At 43.2% G+C, this 23,959-nt stretch overlaps 1 protein-coding gene across 1 annotated transcript in view; it reads left to right on the top strand.

Annotated features, from left to right (window-relative positions):
- Window positions 1-23,959, top strand: part of LOC126335775 (retinal guanylyl cyclase 2) — a gene marked incomplete at its 5' end in the record, with an annotated part of 576,657 nt that overhangs the window by 546,887 nt on the left and 5,811 nt on the right. Inside the window, 2 exons of the mRNA XM_049999236.1 lie at window positions 14,097-14,108; window positions 20,879-21,218. Coding sequence (XP_049855193.1) covers window positions 14,097-14,108; window positions 20,879-21,218 — 352 coding nt within the window. The remainder of the gene's footprint in view (window positions 1-14,096; window positions 14,109-20,878; window positions 21,219-23,959) is intronic.

Raw genomic sequence — 23,959 nt, 5'->3', positions numbered from 1 at the left:
CAGAGAAATGGGTACCATAAAGGTTATCAGAAACATGTTGATCTTGTCTTCCTAAAATCAGCACAAGTTTTTGTTTGAGAAGAGAAGAGATGTATTTAAATATGATGACAAACAGTATCCCTAGTTTCCTTGGTGGTATGTTTTGTTACATCATTCTTCGAAAGGATATATGTAGTACATAAGAAACAAACGATTTATTTTCATAGATATTTCAGCTACAGATGACGCTCCGTAGGACAGATATAATCTCATGCTGGTCCACATTTTCTGTATACATAGCAAAGCTGTGCTATTGGTAGGATGTCACAGAGTACTCGTATAGTAATTTCGGTAGTTTACAAGAATGATTGCCTATCGAAGTCGCGGGGTCCTAATGATACATATCGAACGTGCGAGTCTAAATCGATCACGCGACTCTCGCGGAGGACGTTATGAGTATGTTTACGGTGCTCACAACAGTGACAAAAGAAGACCGTTACAAAAATACTTGTAATTACAAAGGAAATTACTTACCTTAGTCGTCGTCGGTGTTGTCATGTGAAAGTCCATGTGATGTGTACGCTACGGGAACAATTCCCTTTTTGCCATTAATTCACGGAGGTAACTTAGAGCAACTAAGGGAACGGCGGAAAACGGATAGAATGACGATCACAAATGATTGTAATTATGTTCGCTTTCATAACTAAGCTAGTGTATTTTTTAGTACAAATTATCTTCGTTTCCTAGATTTCCAAATCACACAATTAAGATAAGTGAGTAATTTCAATGCGCATGCCGGAGTTATACCACAATTCTAACCTTTTCTCGTTTGGGTCGTAATTTGAAACTCCAGCACAAAGAACGTTCACTTACCACGAAAGTAAGGGGCATACAGAACTATCGAATCATTCGATAATCTCTGATAAAATGCTGTAAAGTCGCCACACCTTTTATGAAAGTGAACATTGCAGCTGTAATGGGGTAACATAGTCCGTTATGTAAATCAACGATGTAATCACTACCATTGACAAAACTTGTGCGGGTAAATCAATGATAACTGACGGCTTCCCGTGAGCGAAATTTTCGTTTTCGCGCACCCTTACTTTTGTATCCCAAAACAATGTCAGAAGTTGGACTCTCCTGCAACAATCCTCTCTGACAACAAGATAATCCACGAAACGAAATTGTTGAATGAGAAGCTATCTGCAGGTATTAATACGTTCATCGGTCAAAAGCATTTGTAATATCTCACACTTTTTCAGATATTTGCTGTACATATACAAATATACATCACTTCATTTGTATGTCAACATGTCAATGACTGTAAACTGTTTCAGAGATAACAGAAGGCACAGATACTCCACACCGGCTATAATGTGTACTGTAGCTCCGGTCTCCGAAAATATTTCTCTCTCCCAGTTAGTTTTGATATTTATTCGTACATAATTTACTTTGAAGAAAATTTATTGGAGAACAGTAGGCAATTAATCTTGAATGGGTGAGCTTTCATATCTGTGAAAAAGATGTCGCTCAATTACAGTGTTTTATTTAACTTCCTTGCAACAGCCACTGAAATTTAGCTCACCTGGCGGAGATTATGGATGAACACCTGAGTGATATTGAGGTGAAACCTTCATTATAACGCATTTTTAAGTTGCAACGTATACATGCAACAGGTTGATTCGCTGTGCAGGCACGTATATATACTTCGCTTTGGTGTGGGATTTATTTTTAAAACTAAATCTTGTAAACAATTCGCCGATTTTTCTTGCGTATATATGACAGATCATGCTGAAGTAAGATGATGTTTCGTGCACTGTTTGTGTGAAACACATTTTGACATATAATTTACAGTTACTTTCAAGACTATTTAAAATGTTATTTGACACAGAAATTATTGTTGCAGTGTGTTGGTGGATGCAGTGATAAATAACTAAAAATTTACTTCTTCGAAGATGTGTCATTGTTCTCAGAATATATGCCGTTCTTGTGCTGATGAAGAGAACCTCAACCTGAATCCTACGACAAGGATACACGAACTCGAGCAAGAAATAGAATACCTCAGATCTGCACTTACGTCGTTGAGTTTTTACTTCGCCCAAGTCCAGTTCCGAATTTGTCAGGCCGCTAACGCCGAACCTGGAGAGAAACAACAGAGTTTCCTGCAAGAACTGGAGGATTTCGCCTTCAGTGGAATAAACAAGAAGAATACCTCGCAGCTTTTACGCCGTTGTTGTGAGGAGGACACCTTGGGAAATGCGACCAGGTGCCACAGAAGTCGAACATCGATCTCAGAAGAATGCGTGGTCGTCCGTCCAGGTGGTCAGAAGCAGATTTCAAGGTCTGGCGGTTTGTCAAAGCACGATGCGGTAAGGTGCGCCGAAACCTGCTGCGGTTCACAGACGAATCTGGCTGCTGGTGAAAGTATTGCAAAGCGACTATTGAACTGCGTCAGAGCGAAGTACGGACGTCGGAAATTTCGAGTAAATTACTTGAAGGAAATGAAAATTATTTGTCACTGGGGTGACGCGAGGGCGCGTATGGAAGTGGCGGTATGGAAAATCTTAGAGGCTCTGTCAGCTAGCGACGGAGATGAAGACTGGTCGTGTATTCGGCGTCTGGTGCGCAAGGACCTAGCCGACAATCTGCGGGACCTGCTCGAGCACGGGTTGAAAGCTAAGAGGCGCGGCTTCCGTCGCTTCTTCTTGCGGCAGCTAGGACCTTGTGACGTGGTGGACGAAGGCCACGCCTGGGACCTTTTGCTAGCGTACTACCGAGCGAGCAGTGGAGACCACTTCAGTGCCTCCCCCAGGAGGAGTCTTTCGCGCAGCTATGGGCTCTGCATCGGGTCCGAAGCGCCGTCGGGCAAGGAGAGGTTGCTGGCGGTCGTCGAGGAGCTAGAGGCGGCGAGGAAGACGTGTGGCCGCGACGCGGACTCGGTCTTCCGAGCTTTCGTGTGCGCGGCGCTCAACACGCGGCGCCTAACGGTATGGCTACGGCGGGTCGTGCGCTGCGGGGCGCTGGTGCACACGCTGTACGAGCCGTGGGCGTACGTGGCCCGCACGCGAGCAAGGGACGCGTTGGATTCGCTGGCTCGTTTGCAGGCCCGGACCTTTCGGCTGCCCTTGGACCCCGCCCTGCGCAGTCTGCATGCGCAGTGGCTGTCGCTGCCACCAGCACCGTGTCTACCATCTCCAGAAGCTGCTGACATTGACTTGGCAAAAAAATAGTTATCTCTTATACTCTTTTATCTGCACTTTTATCTATTTTATACAATAGACCGACAACAGAATTTTTTTGCGTTTTGTTCTGTACTTTTCTCGTTATTTAGTATCATTTTTTGCTCTTAGAAGTATCTCACATCTTCTGTCTTTTATCTGGGTTATTTTCAAGAACGATTGCCTATCGAAGTCGCTGGGGGCGGGCGTTGTGATCAATTATTTGTGATCGTCATTTTTATCTGTTTTCCGTCGTTCCCTTACTTGCTCTAAATTACACACCTCCGCGAATTATTTGTGAGTTGCTAGGGAAACCCAGACGATTTATGTCGTTACTGAGTGGGATGTCTGGTGTTCTTCACGTTTCTTCGGCGGATTCTCTCACATGGAAGAATCCAATTCCATGTTTATGCAGCGTAGAAAATTGTTCGACTTTTTGTAGCAAATATGGAGTACTACGAGACAAGGAAAGAAGGGACTGTGTAGACTGTAGTGGTGCGAAATGTGTAAAACTCCGTAAGAACAGTTTCGATGCTGAAATACCGTTACAATTTCATTGCTGACAGTGCGGGAAACGAACGAGTATCAGGAAGAATATATAGTTCGACTCTTCCAAATTATCCATCCAGATCACCATAATGGACTTTCACATGACAACACCGACGTCGAGTAAGGGAAGTCGTCGGCTTTGCAATTAAAGGAATTTTTGTAACGCTCTTCATTTGTCTTTGCTGTAGTGACCAACGTAAACATACAACGCCCGCCAGAGTCGCATTATCGATTTACCATCGCATGTTCGATATGTTTCGTTTTGTCCCAGCGACTTCGATAGGCAATCATTCTTGGAAATACCTTTATCTGTCTATATATCTTCTTCTATCTATACTTCCCCAACGTATTTGCTGTCTAAATGTGAAGGCTAATCTCAGGAACTTTTACGATAAGGGGCCCTAATAACGTCACCGCTCCTAATTTCCTCCCCCTAGCAATTTTCGGTTTCCACAAATTTTTAGCTTCGCGTACACGCGTGACCTATCCATTGTACTGATGAGAGAGTTTGTAGTGTGGAGCACATGTAGCTTCTGTGTACAAAGGAATTCATTTTTTATGCCGAGGGGAGTTAGTGTAGCAGCCAAATAAATCAGCCTATAATTTCTAGTGTCAGTACTGAACTGTGTTCAAATATCGGACTGTAATTCAGTCGTGTGTTTTAGTTTCTAGTGTGCAATCGTTATAGTCAAGGGTTTGGCCTACGTTGCTGTAGCGGCCAATGTAATAAACCTGGGGGTGTTCATAATTTCGTCCCACGTACAACACATATATTTTTGTCTGTTTATCAAACACTGATTTTATTTCCTATTTACAAAGGTTACTTTACTTTTTTGACATGGGAAAACGCAAGGGGAGAGAAATGCTTAATTTGTTATCACGAAACATGCTATTTATCTACACAGACATACAAATTCATATAGAATACGGCTTCGGAAGGCTGAAAAAACATGACATGATTGCTCATTCGTGACATTCACGGGATTCATAGTAGCTAAACTGCCTGGCAATGTTAGGAAGGAAAAATATATTCAGATTAATTGTACTTCAGAGAATTTTTGTGGGGGACGAAATTACAAACTTTTTTATTTTCTTTTTCTGTTTTTGCAGTGTTAACGTTTTAGGTCAAACACTGGCTTTAGTGTGTTACCGCAATTCAATATTAACTTGACTTCACGTGGAGCATAAATTCAGGAATATATGTATAACAATTTGTAGCCTTTTCCGTAACCTTTCAGGACTAATGCAGATCCAAATGCACTAAGGTGGCGAAAATTAGGACCCTTCCTTATACAGATTTTTATCCAATTTTCATTAATAGATAAAGTTATTATCGAGGAACTCTTTTGTCAGTTTTTCATAATTACAGCACTGATGGGCGTGTAATACATGTATTGCTATCTGTTCCACATTTAATTGTCGTTTGGAGTGACATCTCATGGCAGTAATAGTAGCTACGAGCTGGTCAGTTACATAGGAGGCGGTATTTGGCAGGTAAAGCAGTAAACTGCTGCCGTAACTCTAAAGAGCAGCGAAGCTTGACCAGAATATATGCATATCTATAAATATTACAATGAAAGTCCCCGACCACGTTCTTCAGTCTGTAAGGATTTCGAGTCGGCTTTCGTTAATAGATAGCCTAATCCACGAGGAAGGTTTGTGTAAATGGTTTATAAATACTTCTTGCAAATTGGTTCAACTATGTTTAAGTCACCGACAGCGTTTTTCTGTCTAGACGTGAAGGCTAATCTCACAAAGTACCGTATTGTAAGGATTTTCACACAGGTTTCACTAATAGACTGCTTCACGATGAAGATTTATGTATATAATTCATTACCACTAAACCAGACAAGTCGTACGGCCATAGATACTTAGTGCTACCAATAGAAGCAAGGGCGGGTTGCTAGTGCACATAAAGTTCCCCAACATGGTTTCTGTCTGTATGTTCAAGATAATCTCAGAAACTACTATAGGGATTTTGATACAATGTTCACTGATAGACTGATTCACAATGAAGGTTTTTGTATACACACCAAGAAGGAGTTGTGCGAAAGTTGGTAAGCGTGTTACTACATATGAAAGATAATGTCTATTCAAACTACGCGGCAGTCGCAGACAGGCGCTAGTAGCATCATTGTGAGGATGCAAATCAATTCTGCTTTAAATACAAGTTGCAACGGTCGTGGGCGTCATTTACCTTTGAGATTGGACGTGGTGAGTTGATGGTGGTGAAGAATGTCCTTAATGTGACAGGGACCCATTATCGACACATCTCTGAGCTTGAACGAGGTCGTGTAACACGGCTACGACAAGCTGGATGTTCCTTCTGCGAAACTGCAGAATGACTTGGCAGGAATGTGTCCACTGCGGGTGATTGCTGGCTGCGGTGGTCACGAGAATGTACGGTCTACAGACGTTAAAGCAACCTCTGGCGTGCCACAGGGGAGTGTTATGGGACCATTGCTTTTCACAATATATATAAATGACCTAGTAGATGGCATTAGAAAATTGCAGCGAAATGCATGAAGATCTGCAGCGGATAGGCACTTGGTGTAGGGAGTGGCAACTGACCCTTAACATAGACAAATGTAATGTATTGCGAATATACAGAAAGAAGGATCCTTTACTGTATGATTATATGATAGCGGAACAAACACTGGTAGCAGTTACTTCTGTAAAGTATCTGGGAATATGAGTGCGGAACGATTTGAAGTAGAATGATCATATAAAATTAATTGTTGGTAAGGCGGGTACCAGGTTGAGATTCATTGGGAGAGTCCTTAGAAACTGTAGTCCATGAACAAAGGAGGTGGCTTACAAAACACTCGTTCGATCTATACTTGAGTATTGCCTATCAGTGTGGGATCCGTACCAGACCGGGTTGATGGAGGAGATAGAGAAGATCCAAAGAAGAGCGGCGCGTTTCGTCACAGGGTTATTTGGTAACCGTGATAGCGTTACGGAGATGTGTAGCAAACTCGAGTGGCAGACTCTGCAAGAGAGGCGCTCTGCATCGCGGTGTAGCTTGCTGTCCAGGTTTCGAGAGGGTGCGTTTCTGGATGAGGTATCGAATATATTGCTTCCCCCTACTTATACCTCCCGAAGAAATCACGAATGTAAAATTAGAAAGATTCGAGCGCGCACGGAGGCTTTCCGGCAGTCGTTCTTCCCGCGAACCATACGCGACTGGAGCAGGAAAGGGAGGTAATGACAGTGGCACGTAAAGTGCCCTCCGGCACACACCGTTGGGTGGCTTGCGGAGCATAAATGTAGATGTAGATGCCGGGGTCCGGACGGCGACGTGGCACTACCGAGAGGGAAGGCCATCGTGCACGGCATATGGCTCTGGCGCATCCTACTGCATCTTCAGCAGCAAGTTTGCACCACAGTGTCACAAAGAACTGTTACAAATCTTTTACTTCAAGGACAGCTCCGAGCCACACGCCCTGTAGCTTGCGTTCCACTGACACCAAAGCATCGGCATTTGCGACTTCAGTGATGTCAAACGAGAGCTCATTGGAGGGCACGGTGGAGGGCTTTTGTGTTTCCTGATGAAAGCTGTTCTCCCTCTGTACAAGTGGTGGTCGTGTGTTGGTTAGGAGGAGATCAGTTGAGGGCCAGCAACCAAGCTGTCTGCGGGCTAGACACAATGGACCTACACTTGGCTTTGTGATCTAGGATGCCATTTTGAATGACAGCAGGATTATCGTGATTATCGCACGCAAATCTATATGTCAGTCTGGTGATTCCACCTGATGTGCTGCCATTCATGAACAGCATTCCGTGGGTGGTTTCCAACAGGATAACGCTCATCCGTATACCGCTGTGTATGTTCTACAGAGTGTCGACATGTTGCCCTGGCCTGCTCGCGCACCAGATCTGTCTCCAGTCGAGCACATATGAGACATCATCGGATGACAACTCCAGTGTCTTCACAAACAGCATTAACCATCACTGTATTGACCGACCAAGCGCAACTGGCATGAAACTCCGTTCCACAAAGTGACATCCGGCACCTGTACAACACAGTGCATGCACGTTCGCATACAACGTTCTGGCAGTTACGCCGGTTATTAATGTACCAACATTTCACTTTTGTAATGGCTTATCTCGCACTTACATTAACCTGTGTTAATCACATACACACGAGGGTCGTCCACAAAGTAAGTTCCGTTTCTATTTCTATCCGCGGCAGCGCTACGATCGCTGCAGCGCTTTAGACTGCTCGGCTAATCCCGCGTGGCCTTTGGTTTAAGCACTATAAAGCACACGTCGGCAGCAGCGATCTGAAAATGGCGTACATGTCTTCTTCAGTCAGAGTAACTGCCGCACATGCTCGGAACTGCGATCGTAGCGCTGCCGCGGGTAGAAACAGAAACAGAACTTACTTTGTGGACCACCTTCATATGTTTACTAGACAAATATATTCCCGAAATTTCGTTACTCTGCATTAATTGATTTTTGATGATCCAAATTTTTTCCGTCCGTGTAATTTATTAATATTCCACGGAAATGGGCTAAACTAGAATCAGAGTTCACCACCGCTGTGAAAACGACTGAATGACAGAACTTCGTGGAATTGCGTAAAATTGCTCAACTGCTGCAACGGGCCAGCATGAGATACTGCTACTGGAAGGCGGGTGCGAGCTACCACAGACTTCCTCAATGGCCTGTGATGCAGGACGTAGTAGATATTAAGCTGATAAGAAAAGATTTTTTTGGTACAGAGTTAATGTTTGAGGTGTGAGAATGTAAACGCAGGTAAACGTCATACACAACATGTATCTCGCGCCGAACTGGGGCTGCAGTTAGATAGGGGCGTGCTCGCAGCTCCCATCATTATCACATAGCTTCATTCCGAATGCCAATCAAATTTGGAACAGGTAACATTCGTATCTCCTAAAAATATTCCTGCCATGTGCTCCTAACTTAACTTGTTTAGGTTACATGAAAGTAATGATGTTGAGTTACATAACGCTGTTCTCTGAATTTTAATCCTAATTCAGTAGTGACCCATACTGGACAAATCGTCTGAGTGAAGGTACTTAGTGCTACCCATGCAAATCTGGGACAGGTCTCTAGTTTCTCAATAAAGCATATGTGGTTATGTCCCCACGCCGTCCTGTTATTCATAGAACCAACTATTCATCACGGTGATGTATTCACTACCGAAATCAGCAGCTGGTGCAGATATTACACACGGTGAGCTGTGTAAGATGTAACTCCCCTTTTATTTCGTGAATGGTTTGAGACAACGAAACTAGGTTTCCGGCAAATGGCAGCTTACACACGAGCACCAAATTTCTCTCCACGTTAACCCGACAAATTTTTTTTAATGAAACGCTATACCTGTTTAACGGCGTTGGAACGCAATTGCAAAGACAAGTACAGTGATTTACTGCTGGTTGGCATTGAAACTTGAAAGCCGCTACTACCTGTTATAATTTAACTTTAGTGTATAGCAAAGTTATGACTCCAGTATTAATGCCCTGAAATCTATCGCTGTAAATGCCTCTCTCCTTGCAGAGGAGACGCGTGTTATGCAGATGTAACTGCACACATTATGACCCAGAACCTAACGGATAGAAAATGCCTCTCTCCTTGCAGAGGAGACGCGTGTTATGCAGATGTAACTGCACACATTATGACCCAGAACCTAACGGATAGAAAATGGTCCATGGCAATGTCAATTCTCTCTGTATTCATTGCTGCTACACGTGACTATAGAAGTTCTCTGCAACTTGTACCTATCTTTATCGTTGAAAACTTATGCTGCTGAAGGCAGTGTAAAGCATTATTCATTCAAAGATACGTGGGCACCTCAGCAAATGAGCATAATCTATCGTAGAATTTAAAAAATTGAGAATTTAAAAAATTGACATCGATAGGGAAAGGATTCGTGACAGATTTTAAATTAACTTCATTTATTATTCAAAAACCAGACACAAGAATTCAGGAATAGTATATACAAATGTCCTCCAATGGATGTACAAAGCCGCACATTCTCAAAAAGCAGAAAAATAATTTCATATGGTGTGCGATCCCCGTAATAGTATTTAGAGCGTGGGAAAGACAATATATGTTTTCAGTTGACACTTAAAAATAGATATTGATTCTCGCATATTCAAACAAAGAAGGCAGTGTAACGTAGTATTATTCGTGCTGAAGAAATTTTTTAACTACGTTTTAATTGCACATGACACCTGCATGATCATAGATAAGTGAGGACGTCTGCATATGAGTTTAGAAGACCGTAGAATTGAAAAATGGCATCGATAGCAAAATTATTCGTCATAAATTTTTAATTTATTCAGACACAAAAAGTCAGAAAAAGTATATACAAATGTCCCCCAATGGACCACAATGGTTGTACAATGTCACACATTCACAAAAAGCAGAAAAATAATTTCGTATGCCTTACAATCACCGCAATGCTATTTAGAGCGACGGAAAGTGACGTAAAAGGCGACATATATTTTCGGATAATTCACAGAAAAATAGTTCTTGATTCTCGCATTCAACATAGACGCGACCCGAACAAAGAGCTAAACGTGCTCACATGGATAAAGAGCTAAAAGTATTTCCCACTGCAGCATCTGAAAAATACAGTAGATGCGAAAAAAGTAAGTAAACTGCTTATTATTTCAAAAGTAATCACTATAAGTGTTAATACATTTATCCCATTGTGAGACAATACTGTCAGAATCTTCATGGAAATATGTTTGCTGTTAGCTATGCAACCATGATTGTACTCAAGCGTGTATATCTTCTTCTATACATCTATGCATCTAAATTCGAGGAGAGATTCGACATTAATATAAAATAATTGATGCCTTACAATTAGACAAATCGTAAATAATCACGCTGTGAATCTATAGGACAGACCAAGGTCTTTCATGAAGAAATCACTTCAAACAACTTTAAAGGAACATCTATAGAAATATAACAGAAAAAAAACGAATATCGAAACGTCAAAAATTTTTACAAGAAGATCGACATTTAATGTTAATTGACGATGACAAGAAAAAATATCAATTAAATATTGTCAGGGTGTTCGACAAGGAAGTTTCCTGTAACCTATGCTTTGCTGTTTATATAAAATTTATAAAATGAAAGAGCCAACCACGTAGATATATAGATCTAAACAGGAATTTGTTAGTACTTTCCTCATTCTCTGAAAAAGGAGTACAAGATCTGCTCACAATTATTTATCAATTTTATTGGTTGTTGAGCTTCGTGAATGTGGATTATATTATTTTAAGCAATCCGGCAACCAGCCACTTCTTTATGTATTTACATTCACGCCGATACGGGTTTCGGGCTTTCATCCATCTTCAGTGGGCGTAATTCAGACTTCAGTTCGTACATCGTTAAAAGCATCGGCTGCAGTTGGGTGGCTCGTGCCAAATAACAATTTTGTTTATCAACTATACTTCTCAAATTGATTGATTACGATAAATTACTCCTTAGATGTACTTACTTTCTCTCTGCTTGTTGTTCGTCCGATTTTCGCATTTATAATCGTGGCACAAACGGTTATTTATTTTCTTGACGCACAAGGCAGTGTAGCATTCGCCATCTTGGTGACTGACACCTTTTTTTCAAATCAGAAAATTAGGTTTGTAGTTAAGTTACATTTGAATTACGTTTCTGAAGCTACAGTTTCTAGTTTAATCGTCTGCATGACTGAATAACTGAAATAACTTAGCAAGAATGTATTGAGTGCTGTTATTATTATGTTTATTTAGTAAGAGTAGTAGTGACTGGCTAATGTAATAACACGCGAATCATAATTAATGGCGTAAACGCGTACACTTGGAAGTACACGGTGCTAGAAGCCAGAAAGTGTCTGTAAACATGGGATCTAAAACATACCGGAAGAGGTAAGAGCACTAGTTCATCCTCGTGACTGTAAAAAAATCTCAGAGTCGCCTTATACTCAGAAGAAGGGAGGCTGTAATCCCCATCCAGACATCCTGGTCCAGGTACCCCGTGGTTTCTCTAAAATACTTCAGGCAAATGCCGGTATCGTTCGTACAACGAGGCCACAGCTGAGTTATCAGCCACAGCCTTGTCACATTAAATCTGTAAGTATGTAAATACCGGTATATGTGAAATACGTTTTTTATTCCTAATCTGTAATACCAAGACATGTCCAGCATCTTGTAAATGTTATCCACGAATTGGCGGCTGAATGAAAGAACAAGCACTACTTCTGCCTGCTACTCACGACAGTGTCGGAAAACCAGAAGCACTGTCGCCTATAATCGAGTCGGGGTAATAACACTAACAATTGACAGAGGAACGAGCAAGGCAATTCGCGCACCCACATCTGCCAATCACGTAAAGCTGCTTTGTAAAAGTTCCTTTTCAACACCTCACGATTGTTGCGGCTCAACTATTGTTGTCAACTGCTGCCATTAGCACTACGATGCTAAAAGGTGGCAACAGTGCTATAGTGGACGGTTAATGCCCTCTTCTCTCGAATGATAGATTACTGCTTTAAACACTGCGACGTTTCTGTAGGATGTGAGGATGCCTTCCGAAAAAAAGGAGTGACGCTCAAATCTCCGTCCGACGAAGCAGATTTATGTTTACCACGTTTTCCGTAAAACACTTAAGGGAATGTGAGAATGGTCCCTTTCAAATAGACACAGCTGATTTATTTCCCTACCCTTGTCCAGTCAGAAGCGTTCTCCAACTCTAATGTCTTATTTTGCTACAAAAGTGCTAACTGATATCATATGCTCCTCCTGCCGCTTGTTATAGCTGTGGAAACGTCGCTTCTGGAACACTGTGACTGCATCATAAGCTTCAATTTCATCTCGGTAGTCGACGATTCAGCGCATGACAGTTTTATTTCCTTAAAACAGGCAATCTCACTGAGCAGAAAAGTGGGCTGCACATGGTTCATTTTGAACGGCAGGAGGGGAATTTTGGGAAATATTTGACAGCCCCAGAAGCGTACTTACGTTTAGGCTACTACGCTTAATTCGATTCATTCAGATAATTTGCTTCGAAGGGGAAACTCCATTCGCCTGTATTATGATAATTCCGTGTGGCTCTACAGACTGGTGTACGTCATTCAAATGGACGTCACATCGGCGCAGGATCGAGTCCTCCCTCGGGCATGGGTGTGTTTGTTGTGCTTAACGTAAGTTAGATTAAGTAGTGTGTAAGCCTAGGCCCGATGACCTCAGCAGTATGGTCCCATACGAACTTACCACAAATTTTCAAAATTTTTGTCCTGTCTGAGAAAGGTGGTCTACAATTTAACGTGGAATCCGAAAGACGTGTCTTTCCTGGCGAGCCTTCGCACCACTGAAACAGCAGACTGGGTTAATGGCAGACTGAAAAATTCTGTCATCCGACCGGGATTCGACCTCGTGACCGTTCGGTTTCCAGAAACGCGCTTTACCTATGTAACAGACCGGATAATTGTTCTCTACGGAGAAATGTGCACTGTTGTGAAAATATCTGACAGATTAGAACGGTGTGTCGGAACGGGAGTCAGGTTGGACTTTTGCTTTCGTGGGCGATGTTCCCACCGACATAGATTCAAAAAGTTACGACTACAGTGCGATTGTTTATAACGTTATGGCGCGACATACGAACACGGTGTCATAGAAACATCGATTCGTAATAATTTCACTGTAGGACTGAACTGAAGATGGTGTCATCCGACGTAGCTTACAAAATAGGTGATCAGCTACACGTCTACACATGGCACAGATTCTGCAAGTAACAGCGGTAGTGAGATGGTAGAGCTAATCAAATTTAAGAACTCTATTAAATCAAAGATTACTGGATGACATGTTATATATCTTGTTGATTAACATTAAACAATACAAATTTTAATATAAAATTGTTTTCCGGTTGAAAGTCATTGTAAATGTACCACTTCGGCTGTTGTTTACACTTGTTTACTTTATTTAATTAAGAATAATTGTCCAGTTTCGACCTTACTGGCCATTCTCAAGTTCTGTAGGTGTCATCAAGTAACACATCCGGTTATTTAACAGCAAAAGTGGCAGTTTTCAAAGCAAACTCATATACGCCAAGCATATTATTGAAGCCAGAATGTTGACCAATACAGAGTTTGAGAAAGTTCTGTAAGGCCGAAACTGGCCGATAGTGCGCAATTAAATAAAGTAAATAAGTGTAAACTGTAACTGACGGGGAAACTTTGCAGTGTCTTTCAGCAAATATGCGGCTGTGGTAGCCCACATGAAGAAACTAATTGTTTTCCAGTGTTTTTTCAGGTAGTAACATGTAGAACTCCTCATACCTGTGCAAAATCAAACAAAAAGTTATAATGTGATCCTTCTTTTTTTTCTTCTCTCGCTGCAGGGAAAGTCACGGGTAAGCCTAACCATTATCTCTTCTTTTTATTTGTCTCTGCTTGATCGAACATAATTAGGTGTTGGTCTCCTTCTTGTGTAGTTGTTGGTAGTTTATTCTTTTATCCTTGTTTAAGAACAAATTTTCGTTTGCAGTTGTCGTAGCTAGCGTAGTTCGCCAACAGCCTGCGTTGTATTACGAAGGATGCATGAATATATTTGGCGAAAGCTAATACGCAGGTTGCATGTTCAGTCTCCCGATGAACTTTCGAAGGTTCATGGCTGTTTGCTAAGCGGTTTGTAAGGGATCGACTATATTCAACAGCTTATTACTAAAATCAAAATGATCAGATGGAGATCTCCTAACCCAAGCGTTACGAAACTGGTGAAAAGCCAAACTGCTAGGAAAACATTTTTGGACATCACTCAAACTTTGTAGGTAAAGTCGTACCTGATGTGACACAAACTGTAGTATACATACCAAACAGAGTGTTGTCTCAGAATTAAATTCAGAGGGACATGCAGTAAGTAATGCAACACTTTTTTTTCTGAAAGCAAGTTAGTTTTATTCAGGATTCCAATACGCCACAGCACTCCCTACTCTTTTGGCTACAAAAACCTATTTTCAATCTCCGTTCAAAGCGACGGTCTTACGCAACCTTACTGGAAGGGCCCCTTTATCCCCACATACTACCCTTCCCATCGTCCACATACTGCTTCTCGCGGAGTGCTTGCTTCATGGAAGTCGGAAGGTGCGAGTTTCGGACTTGTTGAAGAAGAGGAAGAATAAGACGTGTGTGTGTCAGAACTACCAACAGTGACGTCTAGTTGAGGAGAGGGGGCCGGCCGCTGGTGGCCGATCGGTTCTAGGCACTTCAGTCTGGAGCCGCGTGACCGGAACGGTAGCAGGGTCGAATCCTGCCTCGGGCATGGATGTGTGTGATGTCCTTAGGTTAGTTAGGTTTAAGTAGTTCTAAGTTCTAGGGGACTGATGACCTGTGATGTTAAGTCCCACAGTGCTCAGAGCCATTTGAACCATTTGAGGAGAGAGGTATTCGATTGTGTTCCCTCGATCACCTCGGATAACAGTTTCCGAACGTTCCAATATTGCAGAAGTTACTGCTGTGTATGGCAGGCCATCGTGCGGGAGATTGGACAAGTTTGCGCGACTTTGTTGCGATGAAGACAGACGTCTCACCCAACGAGTCACCGTGCTTTTGTTCAGTGCTAGGTCTCCGCAGACATTCTGCAAGTGCCTATGAATATCTGTGGTACTCTGGTTTTCCGACAAAAGGAACCTAATGACAGCTCTCTGCCTGGAACGTACCTCCTCTACAGACGCCATTTTGAATGTTACGTATAGCGTCGCCACTTATCAGAATTTCGTGAAACTATAGGGGCTGAAGCGGGAATATTCTTCGACGTCCCACAACAAATGCCGCATTTTGTCAACCAAATCTGCTGAGAAAAAAAAGTGTTGTATTACAGGTTGAATGTTCCTCGTAAAAATAGCTTTCGTAGGTTTCAACGAAAATGACGGAAGTGGAAATCTCTCAGATATTCCCAGTTCGGCCCTTCTGTGCCCCACTTTCAGTTCACCGGATATTTGGAAAAAAATAACCGGGTTCTACCATGGCTCGAATATTGGGCAGCCCATTTTGCCCACTGGAGTAGAGAATGAACTTGTTTGAAAACAATTAATAAATAATTAAAAGACATACCTATCGCATTCTTTTCTTCATATAGCTAGCCGTTCCTCGTGACGAAGGTAGTTGATATAAACAGATATCTCTCTCAGTACCACCAGTCTCCATAGAAGTTTAACTGAGTTCATGCCAATCGAGCATGCAGACTTGGTTAACGGGAAAATTCTCCAGAACGAACATTAAACATGATTTAGAGATTCTTATTAAATTGTTGTGTGATTTACAACGCTGTCGTCAGAAGATGGCGTGTAAGGAACATTAGCTGGGAGAAAAACATTGACACTAGGATACAAATACTTATTTCTCGAGCTTTTCTGACTTACTCCTTCGCACTGTCACTGTGTTATATCATCTGCAGAAGAGCTTCGTCTGTAATACAGGCTTCGCAGCTATTCATTAAAAGAATGAAATTAAGAAAAATGTTTGCGTATAACTGCTCCAGATATCTTTCAGTTTCAGTATATACAATTCGTAAGCATTGTTCTTTTGTAAATTTTCCGAAAGGAACCATTTCATACTTTTGTGTTAACAGACGACCAACAAAACATAAACTGAACACAGTTTATTAATATGCAACTATGAAATTCGTCCTTTTGTAACGCTTTGATACAAACAACGAAACGAACCCGGTTGTAATGAAAGAAAAGCTGCTAACAGTCATCGTCATAGTATCGTGTTAGTCTATTCATATATCGGCACTTAACAAACATAATACGCAACATGGTATATATCTAACAGATATAATCTTCGAGAAAGTAAGAAATATTTGGATTGTTTCTTTAAGTACTCGAAATTGATCTACCAAGCTGTGTTGTGATACCAATGGGGTCGTCTTTTGATATTTCTGGGACCAGTTGAGCTAACCATGTCTGAAAACTCGTTAACATTGTGGCGGTGCCGTTGCAGAAATGTCACTAGTGCTTCTATGCAGTTTCTTTTCTGTCCACTAGTCTGGTTCCTCCATAGCTATTTGGTAGCAAGCGGGAACAACACGTATTTCGTGATAATTTCGTGCAAGGATGTTGGGGCATACTGGGGATGTAGCTGGTGGTGATTATTTTATTTTATTATTGTTCACATCGGCTCAAACAAGCAGCAAACCGCTCCAAGTCCCTGAAAAAAAGACTGGATTTTTCAGAGAGTCCGAAATATGGCGACTGGGAGCCCGTGTATGTCCTCTGGCCATGCTGTGTTGCTATCGCCAATGAAAATTACTGGCAACTTTAGACACACACACTGACCACCATGTAATCAGACCATTTTCCATCTGTCGCAATGGGTCCTTTCTGTACTGAAAACCTTAATAGAAACTCGGATACGGGCGAAATTAGAATCATCATATCTAAAGCTTGGATATACTGAGTATCAGTTGGGTAGCGTTCGATCAAGTTCTGCATAATGTAGCACTGTCCATTTTGAAAATTTTCTTCGGTCAGTTTGTTAATTGCGCAAATATATTTCGCAAAACTCGTAGCACAATTCATAGTACTGCCGATTTCGGTTACAGACCCTTATCCGGTACATATATTTTCTTCGTAAGTGTAGCATGAGTCACAAATGTAACTAAAATCACATAAATAAAATGTAAATGGCAAGAGCAGTACACTGTAGTAGTAACGAATCTCGAACAAAAACACCTTACGTACCGTGCGGCTCCCCCCGTCGGAGGTTCGAGTCCTCCCTCGGGCATGGATGTGTGTGTTGTACTTAGCATAAGTTAGTTTAAGTTAGTAGTGCGCAGGCTTAGCGACCGATGTCCTCAGCAGTGTGGTCCCAAAAGACCTTACCACATATTTCCAATTTTCCACCTTAGGTATTACAAAAGTGGAGAGACAGAATGTAGCTATTGGCATATTCACTGATAAAAATACAGCAGTCAGGTTCAAGTTAAAAAATAGCATTATACTCTACTAGAAATCGAGAACAAGAGTTGCAACATATAGATGATTTATAAGTAGGTCGACTGGGAAAAAAAGGTGACACAGGGTACCCGTACAGTCAGTATATTAGTACCATGACATGTGTGTTCTGTTTCCTTATGGCTTTATTGGTAAGTACTGTGTTACCTTCATATAATTCTATTGTAACATTACTTCTGCGGTAATGAATTATCATCGATTTGTACCTGTTAATTAATATTATACAATGATGTATTTATCATCCTCATAGCATTTGACTACATGTTATCTTAGGATAATATATTCTGCATTTCATTTCGGCTTGTGAATTTTCTGCAATCTTAACATGTCTGCTGCTATCCATTTTCTACTCAACTGGTATCACCACTAATAGACATACATTGTACCAACATCTTTATTTTTGTTCCACGTCCCTCGTATTTCAGGCATCGCGATGTCACGATGGACTCATCTAAGATGACAACAGAAAATGTTACTTCTCTTCATCAATAAAATTTTATTACTTTCACTAAGAACCCATTCTGACAGTTCAATAATTATGCTGGTGTGCAATACATACGTGCTGACAGGTTAATTTGTTGTTTTAATTGTAACAATTCTCCTCCCTGGATACAGCTCTTAATGCTATTGATTTCGAGCACTAATGGCTTATTAAAAGAATTTGTTTTACACTATACACTGACGCTCCAAAGAAACTGGAATAGACAAGTGTATTAAAATACAGAGATATGTAAATAGGCAGAATATGGCGCAACGCTCGGCAACGCCAGCAAGTGTCCGACGCAGTTGTTCGATCGGTTACTGCTGCTGCAATGGCAGGTTATCAAGATGTAAGCGAGTTTGAACGTGGTGCTATTGTCGGCGCACGAGTGATGGGACGCAGCATCTCCGACGTAGCGATGAAGTGGCGATTTTCGCTTACGACCATTTCACTAGTATACCGTGAATATCAGGCATCTGGTAAAACATCAAGTCTCCGACATCGCTGCGGCCGGAAAAAGATCCTGCAAGAATGGGACCAGAGGCGACTGAAGAGAATCGTTGAGCGTGACAGAAGTGCAACATCATCGATATTGGCTTTAGGAGCCGAAGGCACAATCATATACCTTTGATGACTGCACGACACAAAGTTTACGCCTCGCCTGGGCACGTAAACACCGACATTGGACTGTTGATGACTGGAAACATGTTGCCTGGTCGGGTGAGTCTCGTTTCAAATTGTGTCTAGTGGATGGTCGTGTACGGGTGTGGAGACAACGTCTTGATTCCACGGACCCTGCATGACAGCAGGGTACTGTTCAAGTTGGTGGAGACTCTGTAATGGTGTGGGGCAAGTGCAGTTGGAGTTATATGGGTCCCCTCATAGGCCCAGATACGACTCTGACAGGTGAACGTACGTAAGCATCCTGTCTGATCACCTGCATCCATCCATATCCATTGTGCTTTCCGATGGACGTGGGCAATTCCAGGACAATGCGACGCCGCACATGCCCAGAATTGCCACAGAGTGGCTCCACGAAGAGTCTTCCGAGTTGAAACACTGGCCGCTAAACTCCCCATACAAGAACATTATTGAGCATATTTGAGATAAAAAAAATGTCGTATGACGAGGGCCTCCCGTCGGGTAGACCGTTCGCGGGTGCAAGTCTTTCGATTTGACGCCACTTCGGCGACTTTCGCGTAGATGGGGCTCTTAGGAATGACATTCTGTCGCGCTGGGCACTCAGCTACCGGGGGAGGACATGTTTGGGATGCCTTGCAACGTGCTTTTCAGAAGAGATCTTCACCCCCTCGTACTCTTACGGATTGATGGACAGCCCTACAGGCTACAGTTCCCTCCAGCACTACTTCAGGCATTAGTCGAGTCCATGCCCCGTTGTGCTGCGGCACTTCTGCGTACTCCCGGGAGCCCTACCCAGATGTACTAGTTTCTTTGGCTCTTCAGTGTATATATATACCTCTGTAGCTTACCATTTTTACCAAATTTTTCACTTGTCCATCGCTATGGTGAAACTGTTTTGTACTGTAATGGCTGAAATGTCTTGTTAGTATCGATGTCTGCAGTCCACTTGTATTCATTGTGCTTTGCTCATTCTACTACGCAGTTGACCTGTTTGTACGTCACCAATACGTACACAGCTCATATTGTCGGTTTCTAATAACAAGTAATGCAATTTTTCAGCTGTTACCGGATTGACGTATTTTTGTCAATTAATGTGTCGACAGTTGCATACCTGTGCTTCCATTTTCGCAATATGTAAGGCGTTTTTGGTCGAGTTTCGGAAGTACTGCAGCGTATTGCTCTTGTAAGTAACTTTTTATTTTTATGCTTGTAGTTACTTACGCGATAAGTTACACAAATATAAGGGGTTTAAATTCAACTAAATACTTGGGGATTACAGTTACAAATAACCTAAATTGGAACGATCACATAGATAATATTGTGGGTAGAGCAAACCAAAGACTGCGATTCATTGGCAGAACACTTAGAAGGTGCAACAGGTCTACCAAAGACACTGCGTACACCACTCTTGTGCGCCCTATTCTGGAGTACTGCTGTACGGTGTGGGATCCGCATCAGGTGGGACTGACGGATGACATCGTAAAAGTACAAAGAAGGGCAGCTCGTTTTGTATTATAGCGAAATAGGGGAGTAGTGTCACAGACGTGATACATTAATTGGAGTGGCATTCATTAAAACAAAGACGTTTCTCGTTGCGACGGGATCTTCTCATGAAATTTCAATGACCACTTTCTCCTCCGATTGCGAAAACATTCTGTTGGCACCTACCTACATAGGGAGAAATGATCATCACGATAAAGTAAGAGAAATCAGGGCTCCCACGGAAAAACTTAAGTGCTCGTTTTTCCCGCGTGCCGTTCGAGAGTAGAACGGTAGATAGCATGAAGGTGGTTCATTGAACCCTCTGCCATGCACTTTATTGTGAATAGCAGAGTAATCACGTAGATGTAGATGTGTACATTCATAACTCATGCTCCAGTTACGATGGTACAGGTAACCGAAACCGGTAGTACAATAAAAGAACCAACCAGAGCTTTGTGTAAATATTTTTGTGAAACACTGTCCATTTCCTCCAGTTTACTTTTTTGGGTGGAACTGGTACGTTGCCGCAACGACAGTAGCTCCAGCGGTGTGTGTTCCGCAGGCTGGACGAGCGGCTGATCCGCGCCAGCCGGTACCGCGCGGGCGGCGGCGGCGGGGCGGGCTCTGGAGGCTCCAGCGCGGACAGGGAGAGGGAGCGCTCGCCGCAGTCGCAGCAGTCGCAGCAGTCGCAGCCTCTGCCCCAGCAGCCACCGTCGCAGCCTCAGCAGGCGCAGCAGCACGCCAGGTCGGAGGACGGCGGCTCGTCCGGGCACGCCAGCCCGCTGCCCGCCAAGAGCGTCTCCACGTGCGACCTCAAGGTGCGCGCCTCCGTGCACAGCAGCGCCGGCGCCGCCAACTCGGCGCTGCTCGACCACCCCGTCAAGTCCGCCTCGGCAGAGCAGGTGAGCAGCGGGTGTAGCGTACCGTCCTGCGGCCATTGTGTACGCCAGTGTAGGTCCGCACTACGTACCTTACCCCGTCACTGTTAAGTGGTAACATTAGGAGACAGAACGTTTGCCATAAGAACACGCCTTACATTACTGCGTAACACCTATAACGGTAAACAACAATGATGCGTTTGAACAATTTTTGTATCAATTTCACACGTGACCTCGTGTGATAAGTTTTACGTCTGGCAGCCAGCTGGTAGCTAGATAGCTTGGTAGTCTGCCCTCAAGCACCATAATTACCGTTTGACGATGTAGAGCGGATATATCATTTTAAATATGAAGGGTGAATAAAATGTTCTCGGGTTTCCAACCGCGTCGATTGGTTAAAACTACACGAGCTTTCGGTCAAGCACTCCTTGGCCATTGTCAAGTGTTATGACTGCCAGTGGGCTGTTCGTGCGCCCTTATATACGCTAGATGCCGGCTGTGACGTCACGGGTGCCCGTGACATTGCCATATATGGGCATGTTTTGAGTCGGCGTTCGATGTGCCCTCTTCAACCGCGCGATCGCTAGATCCCACGCAGCGCTGAGCTGTAAGCCACCGTCTCTATTCAGGGTGTTTGTGGTAATTTTTATTTTAATAGCTTCCTGTATTAAACTGTCCCAGAAGCCGTTAGTGCGAGCCACGACAGAGGCATCGTCAAATTGTATGTGGTCACCGTTTTCTAACGCATGCTCAGCTAGTGCAGATTTCTCTGGATAGTGTAGGCGATAATACTTGTCATGTTCTTTCCTGTGTTGTTCCGCAGTGCGCACTGTTTGTCCGCTGTACTTCTGGCCACACTCACAAGGTATTTCGTAGACTCCATGTGTTCTGAGACCTACAGCGTCTTTAACTGGTCTCAGTAATTGAAGGATTTTCGTTGGAGGCCTCAAGATCGATTTCATCTTGTGTCTTTTCAACAGGCGGCTTATCTTGCCCGACACAGAGCCACAGAATGGCAGCAAAGCAAGTTTCTTTTCCTGCTCTTCGTCGCTGGTCTTACTCTGATATTTCCGAGAAAGCACTTCTTTTACTTGATGAGTGCTGTAGCCGTTATTCCTGAAAACCTTGCGTAGGTGGCTCAGTTCGTGGGGCAGGTTGTCGTCCTCTGATATTACTCTTGCGCGATGCACCAATGTTTGCAATACTGTGCGCTTCTGTGCTGGATGATGATGGCTGGTGGCGTGCAGGTACAGACAGGCCTGTGAGGGTGCGTTTCTGTAGGCGCTGTGGCCGAGGCACCCATTTCGTTTACGGTGGACAAGGACGTCGAGGAAGTTCAATGCATTATCTTTTTCCACCTCCATGGTGAACTGGCCAAGAAGTGCTTGGCCGAAAGCTCGTGTAGTTTTAACCAATTGACGCGCTTGGAAAGCCGAGAACATTTTATTCAATGTTATCGCCGCGAGACTCTGCATTCATACAAATATGAAGGGTATCCGAGGAGAAATGATCTACCGGGCAGTTATAATTAAACTTTGCCTTTTTAACACGTTATAACACGGAAACGAATTACCATACGAGGACCAAACTGGTTAGCATTAATGTCAAGGATATGGAGAAGAGAAATAATGCAGAATCACTTTTAATATTCTGCTACGGTACTCCACACCATTACACGCCGGTACCATTACTGCTACAAAAGGCTCAGTATGGCGCCCTTCAGTGTCCAGAAGACTCGGGTAGAACAGGATTGCATTCTGCACAGCAGAACGCAGCATGTTCGTAGCTATGTTGGCTACCTCTCTTGATATTCTGCGCTTCAGATCAGCTCATGTGTGAATGTTCCCCTGGTAAACATTGTCCTTCAGGTAGCCGCACAACAAGAAATCAGAGGGAGTGAGATCAGATGATCGTGCCGGGCAAGCATTTGGAAACAATCAGCAGATAATTCAGTCGTTTCCAAATGTGTTTCGGAGAAGCAGGTGTGCGGTGGCACCCCGTCTTGCATGAAAACTGTTTAGTTAAATGCGTCTCTCTCCTGTAGGGCGGTATGACTCGCTGCCGAAGCATATCGCAGTAACGCTGGCCAGTCACACTGCACGTCTTTGGTTCTTGAGCGCCAATCTTTTCAAAAAAGAATGGGCCAATGATGAACGTAGCCGTAAAGGTACTCCGTACGGTGACACGTTCAGCATACAGAGGAACTTCATGCATAGTGACTGGATGTGAAGATCACCACACTAGGCAGTTCCGTCAACTTCAATCCTTGCGAGAAAGTGGAGAACGAAGCCAACACGTAGTTGTGCGGCATGTGGTGCAAGCTGCTGTACGATATGGATCATGTACTGATACCATTTCAGGATGGTTCGAAGCATCTTCCTTAGGCCAGGCGCAAACTGAGACGTGTATAGCACGTGTGTCGTGGCACTGCACTACAGCGCGACACACGTGCCGCACGAGTCACGCTGGTCCAGCGCATATTGCGACGTGTACACCATACTTCGCACGCGCCGACTGGCGACTCTCTGCGCTGACTGGCGACTCTCTGCGCTGACAGAACCGAAGCGCGCGCCACCTGTTACCTTTCTCAAGCGATTTCACAGAAACTATTCACTGAAGATGTATGATTTTTGCCTTACTTGTAGCGTTATATGTCAGTTTCGTGGCGAAGTGCCCATCACCTCGCTAATGACCATTCTTATTGTCATGTACACATTTTAGTAAGACACTACCCAAAACTCAAAAAGTTTGCAGCAAAAACTAGG

Source organism: Schistocerca gregaria, chromosome 2, assembly GCF_023897955.1.
Source record: "Schistocerca gregaria isolate iqSchGreg1 chromosome 2, iqSchGreg1.2, whole genome shotgun sequence".
In the NCBI taxonomy this organism is placed as follows: domain Eukaryota; kingdom Metazoa; phylum Arthropoda; class Insecta; order Orthoptera; family Acrididae; genus Schistocerca; species Schistocerca gregaria.
This window is presented reverse-complemented; position numbering and strand designations above follow the sequence as displayed.